Source organism: Ziziphus jujuba, chromosome 11 (genome assembly GCF_031755915.1).
Source record: "Ziziphus jujuba cultivar Dongzao chromosome 11, ASM3175591v1".
NCBI classification, from domain to species: domain Eukaryota; kingdom Viridiplantae; phylum Streptophyta; class Magnoliopsida; order Rosales; family Rhamnaceae; genus Ziziphus; species Ziziphus jujuba.
Genome location: NC_083389.1, coordinates 11,341,546 through 11,350,088, shown reverse-complemented (window position 1 = coordinate 11,350,088; position 8,543 = coordinate 11,341,546). Strand labels below are relative to the sequence as shown.

General features: G+C 34.9%; 1 protein-coding gene across 3 annotated transcripts; it reads right to left on the bottom strand.

The window, feature by feature from the left end:
• Nucleotides 1-2,417: 2,417 nt before the first annotated feature.
• On the bottom strand, nt 2,418-8,151 carry LOC107403753 (serine/threonine-protein kinase Nek6). Of its 3 annotated transcripts, none has more exons than XM_048465458.2 (15): nt 8,008-8,151; nt 7,070-7,190; nt 6,798-6,982; nt 6,362-6,428; nt 5,867-5,932; nt 5,687-5,733; nt 5,326-5,371; nt 5,155-5,235; nt 5,025-5,067; nt 4,865-4,914; nt 4,362-4,443; nt 4,223-4,272; nt 4,039-4,112; nt 3,871-3,922; nt 2,418-3,787 (listed from the first exon to the last, which is right to left on the bottom strand). In XM_048465458.2, exons 3-15 carry the CDS (start codon nt 6,914-6,916, stop codon nt 2,612-2,614), a joined length of 1,953 nt encoding a protein of 650 aa, XP_048321415.2. In that variant the 5' UTR covers nt 6,917-6,982; nt 7,070-7,190; nt 8,008-8,151; the 3' UTR covers nt 2,418-2,611. The 3 variants fall into 3 exon arrangements, with proteins under 3 accessions (XP_048321415.2, XP_015866152.2, XP_024924138.2); XM_016010666.4 differs by lacking the exon at nt 8,008-8,151 and adding an exon at nt 7,399-7,766; XM_025068370.3 differs by lacking the exons at nt 7,070-7,190; nt 8,008-8,151 and adding an exon at nt 7,399-7,766.
• Nucleotides 8,152-8,543: the final 392 nt, after the last annotated feature.

Here is an 8,543-nt window from a genome sequence, read left to right as displayed (position 1 = left end):
TTTACTAAGAAAACTAGATCATAAAAATGTGTTATAATTGAATCACTTTTGTTATCTTTATTTGTTCACTTATTGCATTTTATAACAGAACAACATGCATATCAAATTTTTTTTCTTTATTCCAAAAGAAGAAAAAAATATATATATATATACATTTGCTCAAAATTAAAAGGTGTTGATGCTAATAGTTAATGTGTGATATATATTTTTGGAAACTATAATTCTTTTAATTTGTTATGAAACTAATAAGAAATTGACAAGAATGAAATAACAAGTTAAAAACTTGGGAGTATAATAGATATAAAATAACAAAAGGTAGTGAGGAATAGGATACAACAAAGGATAAAAATATTAAAATGGGCATTAGAATGTAATCTAGCAGGGAAAAAAAAAGTTACCTAATAATGGAAAGTATTGTAGAATTAAATTATGAAGAGGACATTTGATGACAATAGTTAAATGGCAGATCGATATAGATGGGCAACAACAGCGTGGGTCAATTAATAATGTAAGAATAAGGTAAGCTTCAATTTGTGCAAACGCAAATAGGTTAAGCTGGCAATGTACAAGACCAAACTTTTGCAAGCAGAAGGAAAAAAAAAAAAAAAGAATTAGTTGCCAAGTTCATATCAAATTAGTAAAACCCCATTTGTTACATCTCAACCAAAAACCTCTCTCAGTCTCTACAGATTAATCAGATTCCAAAAACCTGATCAGATAGGAAAATCAGGTTGATTAATTTGATTGACTCTGGGTATTTCCAGTACCAATCGTTTGATAGGATTTTTTTTTTTTTTTTTTATATATTTTGTTTTCTAAAAAAACTAGTAGGTGACACATAAACTAGCAAATCTTTGAACTGGAACTGTAATAAGAGAGAGACTGATGCACATTTTATGTATAACCTATACTTAATCTCATCAATTTCATACATATGGTCCTACATTCGATTCATGATTTATGCATATTCTCATATTGAAGAGCATGTAATCATTATAAAAAAATCATTGAAAGTGAGGTATAATTTTGATGTTATACATCTCCTAACTTAATAATTAGGATGAAATATATGATTACTATTATATACTACTACTACTATTATTATTATTAGCTCAAAGTTTTAAGTTTATGAAGAATTGCTTTCAAAAAATCAAAATGCCAGTATTTTGCTTCCTCTTTTATCAAATACAAATCTGTTTAGTTCTCCTTCTTCCATCACTTGAAGGTCCGAAAATTGTGATTAATCATTACTTATTTTTGGATTAATAAATTAAATTCAATATTGTTGACATTTTCCTTGATGAGTAGTGCCCGCTCAGCTCTACCTTTAATTTCAAGCTAAAAAAACAATAAAAAATAATGGGAGAACTATTTTCAATTTCCTGAAACCATGCAGAACCAGACATGCAATGGCCATTTTTAACCACCAATAACTGTTTCCCTCCTAATAATAACATTCATTTTTATCCTATAAATTGTTCTTTCCCAATCAGTTTTCCTCAGACCTGCCAAAAAATCCCAAGAAAAAAAAAGAAAAAGAAAAAGAAAATAACTTGTCCATCTTTCAAAGCAGGTCTCTCAAGGACAAAATATATAACATCATGGATATGAGGAAGTTCTCTTATGCTGTGATTGTTGCAGCTGTCTCAATGAGCGCAGCCATGGCCGCTGATGAGGTACTGTCTCCAGGCCCAGCCCCTGGCCCATCCAGCGGTGCCGCAGCCGGCTTGCCTGTTGTTGGTTCCTTGGTTGGTGCTTCCCTTGTTTCCTTCTTTGCCTATTATTTGTGCTAAGTTTAGAAAGTAGGGAAAGTTCAGAGGAAATTATCGAAAATAAAGCTCGGAAGAGTGATGGATATGGAGTACTGTTTTGTTGTTCAAGGAGTTTGAATTTTTGGATCTTCTCCTCGTACTGTCACAATCACAATTTTTTGGCAATTTCTTGTAATCTTTGATTAATGAAAATGAGATAATAAAGGAAAAAAAAAAAAAAAAAAAGGGAAGTTTCATTTTTTCATTTTTTATAGTTTAGTTTGCTTATGGTGGTAGTTTGAAAGGTTAGTTTAAGAATAAAGGTAAATTTCCAAGCTGAAAGCTAATGGTAAAAATGAGTTCCTAGCAGTAGCAGATCTCTTAAGAAGCAAAGCTCCTCTTTAAGTCTAAACATGGTTTCATTTCAAGTTTCAACTCTATCAACTATCATTTCATAAGCATCAGGTTTTCTTGGTAATTAGAGCATAGTAGAATACAAGAATTGGTATTTACACACACATAACACGGCACCTTAATTCCTTTCAGAAGTTTCTACCAATGAACAATATAGAGTTGCACATTGTGAACCACAAATAAAAAAGTGACGCACTTAGTTATTTCCAGACATTCACAAAATGCACAATATAAAATTTACTCTCTGTAAGGGACCCAAAAAAAAAAAAAAACTATGATTCATTTTCCACTAGAACCAATTTCTCAGTTACAAGCTGCAATATATGTTATTAAGTCTCTGATCTTCAATCAAACAGCACTCAAGATGAAAAATGATTTTATGTTAAGATGTCACAACATACAATTTTGTACTCTTTTGCATAAATTATTGCCAATGTCCTGGAAAATTAGGATCCTCCAGGAGATTTCTGGGCAGACATGAGGCTCTTTGTCAACCAGATAGCAGTCTCTCTTGAAGACACTGTTTCTTCCCCAAATGGTCTTAGTACACCAGCAAGCTCATCGAGCTTGTCCTGTTTAAGAAGCCGTGCACATAGCTCAAGTAGAGACTCAAGGGCATCAGCTCTTTGCTGGCCTGGTTGATCCCACTCACCCTTGGATTCATCACCACCTAACGCAGTTAGTGAACTCAGTAGTGAGTTGTCACTGGCAGCCTGATTCACTGTATGAGCATCATCTTTTTCTGTTTTTATGGAGCAACTAATTTCATCTACCTTTGATCCTAGTTCATCTTTACATGGAACCATGTCATTATTATTTTCAGATGACAAAATGTCTGCACGAGATCCTTTGGTATACACATCGACACTTTCCTTCTGCAAATCACATCCAGGATCTACATCAGATTTGGCTGATAATGAACATTTGTTATCAGAAGACCCGACTTTATCTGTACAGACTACAGTGGAAATTGCCAATTCCTGGGAATTCCCTTCTTCTCCACCCTCTCCTTTTGTTCCAGCTTCTTCCACAACTTCTTGGTTGAAGGACAGCTTCCCATCTTCTATATTGACTATTTTGATATCCGCCTCTTGTACTTGTTCAAAATATTTAGCAGCAGGTTCTTCATGTTCTTTATGCTGAGAGTTTGGTGTGCTCTCTGAAGCAACCTCAGCATCAGACTCCGTGCTTTCCTTTGGACCTATACTGGTAAATTCAGCTTGTTTATGTCCATTGCTAACAGATGTTTCAGAATCGGTTGGTCCATCTTTGGAATCATCAGTGGCATTAGATGATTCAATTGTATAACTGGTAGGATCAACCCTCTTAGTCTCAAGCTTGTCTTCAGATCTAGCCGTGAATAAAGGTTTATCCTCACTTGACACATTCCTAGGCATCACATCAATGTTGCTTTCCAATGGATGAACCTTTTCCAACTGGTTTGTTGTTGCAACTTCTTTGTTTCTGTTGTCTTTGCCACTGCTGGGTCTGCTAGACACAGTTTTTTTTGGTGTTTTATCCTTCGAGTTGTTTACCGGCTTTACTGGAAGAAAAACAGAAGACGCATTGCGGCATTGAAGGAGGTATGGTTGTAAATACGGATGCCTCAATAACTCTGCAGCCTTTATTTAGGAGATTAGCAGGTATCAGTACAAGAAAAGATACTAAAAACTAATTAAACGAGTGTAGGATCACTTGAACTCACTGTGGGTCTATGCTCTGGACTCTTCCTGAGCATGCTCTTAATAATTTGCTTTCTGAGAGGTTGAAACCATTCCATATCAGTTGATACATATACAAATTGTTGTAAATATTATCAAAGTATTCATTTAGAAACCACCATAAAATGCAATGATCTGGAGGAATCACTCACAGTGTGGAAGAATACACAATTGGAAGGGGAGAAATAGAAGATCTATTGATTTTATTGATAAGCCCAGCCATGTCCTGTTTAATCAAGTCATTCATGCATTTACTCACTCGACAAAATTTATGCTGAAGGCAGGTTAGGAAATAATAATAATAATGCAATTCAAATAGCTTAGGCTTAAACATACAGGAGCTCTAAATGCAGGCTGATGTGCAGCAATTTCAAACATACAGCAACCTGGAAACTCAGAAAAAGAAAAAGTTACTTCCACCATGATCATCCACATGAATCTGTGAATCAGAACCATGAGGTTCTACCATTCTTACCAAGTGACCATATATCAGATTTGTAGCCATAAGGTATGTCTGCAAGGAGCTCAGGGCACATGTAGTTGGGGGTTCCAACAACCTACATCAAATATAAAGTACAGGGCATTCAAATCAAATTGATTGAATAAGCGATTTAACTAAGTAGTCATAGATTTGTTGAGAACTTCGAGCCAGGAGTAGACCCATCATGATCTCCTGTCCCATCATTAGCTTAGCTAGGGTAGAATATTATGACTGGCTTTCCACAAAATGAAAGAAAACCCACTTTATCAGCTTGAAGAAATTACCAAGATAGTCTACCACTTTATCAAATTTAAAATGCTTGAACATATAACCAATGAGCACATAAACAGTTGAAATATATTAATTTGCATGTAGACATGAAACCCAAGACAATTACTTGGGCCCGACAGCTAGTTTTCTGTGTTAAAGTTTTAAGCCAGCTCCATAGTTTTGGCAATAGGTAATAGAACACATAAAAGATATGTACAGAATAATACCGAAGATGCAAGATCTTCTGTGTTGAGTAGTTTTGCAAGTCCAAAGTCACCTGTAAAGTTCATGCAAGATAAGCATTGGTTTACAACACATCAATACATGGAAGCCAAACCTGATGCAGCAAGAATAATCCATGTCTTAGCAATTATAGTATATCCATACCAAGACGAATGTCATTGTCCTTTGTAAGGAATATATTGGAGCACTGGAAACAAATGAGTTTATGTTAATATCTTCATCATTTATTCAATAACAGGGATTCAATGGTGAAAATGTGGGTTTATTCTAACACCTTCAGATCTCTGTGAAGTACACGATTGGAGTGCAAATAGTCCACAGCTAATAGCAATTGAGTAAGCCATTTGCAGAGTTTCTGGATGGCAAAATAAAATAACATCAGATGTTTGCTACCTCTTGTAGGTGCACCCAAAGGAATTCAAGTTCATGAAATCCTACTGATTACCTCCTCTGAGAAAAATGTTCCTCTAGCCTTCTTTATATTATCAGCCCTGTCAAAACAACATAGTGTTTTTAATGCAGTTATTCATGGGAACTGTCATAGTTACATCTTTCATTTCCTTTATTAAATTTCAATTAAAAATAAGACAAATAGAGACTTATACGTAGAATCGTTTTTTGTCACAAACATTTTATGCACAAGGTGGAAATTGGAGATATGTATACACAGATTGTCCATCAGTTTCAAGTAGATTTTGTAAGATAGTTTGCCTCTAACAGATTAAGCAAAAGTACACTCCCCCCAATATAATAAATGATATATAAAATAAAATGAACAATTGATGATGCAAAAGGTCGGTACTTACATATCTCCCCCTTCGCAATAGCCAGTCACAATGCATATACAGTCACCCTACAAAACATAGAAACTCATAAGCATACATAGAGTCAAAACTGGTCTAACAGCCACAGGTTTGTGAAGGATTATAAACCTCGAGTCACCTAAAATCTTGTGTAACTCCAGACAATAAAGAACTAGTAATTACCTTGTCCACCCAAGCATCTTTATACTCCACAATATAAGGGTTATTCAACTTCGCAATCAAGTCCATCTGCAGTAGAATTAGAGGCATTATCAGCATCTGTTAGGTTCTGTACCATCCATGAGGACAATTGAGCTAAGAATCTTAAAATAGTTATAAAGGAAAGAAAGATCCTCAAACATTATTACCAGCGAAACAAAGCATGGTACTTAAGTGTTGATTAAGAAACAAGTTGCTATTTTTAGGCTGTCCAAATTAATAACTTAAGACATTCAAAATAGAGGTTGTTAAACTGTATGCATGTTCGTCTCAAGTAGCGGACGGTAAAGCAGAATATATGGATAGCTGGAAGGATGGACCGAATGAAGGCCAAATGGTGATATCATGTTAAGATTAGATAACTACTGGGGAAAAAGCAAAATTTCAAACTCAAGCAGATGACATTGCAACTCTGCATTTAACGACATCTAAAGGAAGTTCTCAGCATGGTAACCTAACCTCTTGGTGTGCTGTACGTTTGAACTTCTCTGTCTGCTTAGACAAGCGAATTTTCTTCAGCACAAACCTATCAAGCAAGGAAAAAGTGAATAACATCGACAAGGTGAAACACATACAGGTTGAATAGGGTGTCAACATAATATAGTAATTATGACTTCTCCAGTTCTTATTTAAGCCTGAGGTGTGAATTTTGGTTAAAAAAATAATAACAATTTAATATTTGTAGCGCAAGAACGGGCAAAATTTCAGTTTCAATTTCCAAAACTTATCTAGACATTTTATACTTATTCAGCAAAAATGTCTGAAAATGCCTCCAACAATCTTTTCTTCAATCATGTAATTACCTTACTTCTTTTTAGCAGAAGAAAAAAAAAAATGCAAATTGAAGACAATAAAGTGGAATTTAGATAACTCTACAATGGCAGGATTCCCTTACTTCTTTTTCTCGATCTTATGAAGCACAAGAAAAGCAGCTCCGAATGCTCCTCTCCCAATCTGCTCTATTACTTCATAATCTTCCATCTTCGACTTCATATCCCCATTATCAGTCTCCATGAGGGCCTAAAACCTTCAATACAGTGTCGATGAGTCCACCCAGCTTCAGTGGAGGATCCAAATTGCCTATACCACCCCAATTTGGATCAATTTTAAGAAGATGGTTTCCAAAAAAATAGATAGAAATTAATGGATGTACACAAATCATCTTACTTGAAACTTGACCCCTCAGAAGAGAAAAAATTGCAGACTTCCAAAAAAAAAGTCACTGATTAAAGAATTGCAGAGCACCAATTACCCAGTAATAATCTTGAAAGGATAAGTCTTTAGACCTCTGAAGCTCAAAAAACAAGAGGGATCTTATAGAAAATAGGAATAAAAATGGATAAAGCAACATTCCACAATTATGGTATCACACTAGAATATGTAAAAGAGAAGGAAAGAGATAGACGGACAAACTCAAGTAAAGCAAAGCAAAACCATTTGGCACTAATACGATGATAAAAAATAAAATAATTTTTTTTTTTTTTTTGATGACTTACCCAAAAAAGTAGAGCCCAAGAAAGAGAGAAAGAGAGGGTGAAGGACACACTCAAGTAGTACCATATATAATGCTTAATTGAAAAATCGATTATCTACCAGAAAGAAAAAAGGAAAGAGAGAGAAAGAGAAGGAGAAGTGGGGGCATGAAAGGCAAAAGTTAAAGTGACAGGTATGGAAGACTAAAGAGAAAGGCAAAGCTTTGCTTGCATTCTCAGATTCGCGGGGGGAGGGGGGGAAGAGGAAGGAGGAAAATAGAAAATCAACTCTAACCAGAGAATGTTTTCCAAGCATCTAGTTGTGATGTCACTGTCCTTGCAACTTAAAGATCTCATTTCTCATTTGGGAACCTTTTTTTTTTTTTCTTTTTTCTTTTTTCTTTTTTCTTAATTCATTATTTTTATCTTGGTGGGTCAGACTCATTGAGTTTGGCCATTTTTCTCTCTGTAATGATCTTCCTCCAAGTTTCAACACGGTTTGTGCAATTGTGCTTTGTTTCCAACAACCACAATTTATATATACATATATACTTAATTAATGGGTATTTGTTTAGGGAATCAATTCCAAAGTAATCATAGTTGTGCAGATGCATAATAAAAAGGTAGGCAAACCTCGACTGAGTAAGCCAGGCAACAAGGCGCTCAATGTGGAGCCACCTTCAATGGAGCATCTTGTGGGTCACTTGGAGCCTCCTGTGCACTAAATTCAACCAAATAAAAAAAAAAAAGAAAAAGAAAAGGACATATCTTTTGCTGCAAAATCCTAGTGTAGAATACTTCATTAACCGTTTTCTTAATCAGAAAAAGAAAATAGGGAAAAAAAAAAGAAGTCTAAATTAATTAGCAAAAATGTTAACTTCAAATTAGTGTTAAAGCTCGAGGTCTAATGTCTTTATAGCGGTTGCTTTAGACGTGCAAATTCAGTTTTTAGTGGTTGTTTTTTATTGGGGTGTAAATTTTTGGACGCTGGGTAGGAAGATAAAGATGTGTCTATGCTTTGGACCACGATGTGAGAGAAACTACTACTACGTGGTTGGCTTGTTATAAATAATAGATTTGAAAAAATTAATAAATCTCATATCATGTCCCTCAACCACTGCCATAATTTCAAAACACATTTTGTCATCTTGATGATTTTAACGTAGTAT

Bases quoted from the DNA above. Each gene is read 5' to 3' on its own strand.
- LOC107403753 (XM_048465458.2), bottom strand. From the start codon at position 6,916: ATGGAGACTGATAATGGGGATATGAAGTCGAAGATGGAAGATTATGAA. The intron at 5,068-5,154 runs GTGTTAGAATAA...ATTTGTTTCCAG, and splicing joins TACTTCACAGAGATCTGAAG to TGCTCCAATATATTCCTTAC. The intron at 4,915-5,024 runs GTATGGATATAC...TGAACTTTACAG, and splicing joins GGACAATGACATTCGTCTTG to GTGACTTTGGACTTGCAAAA.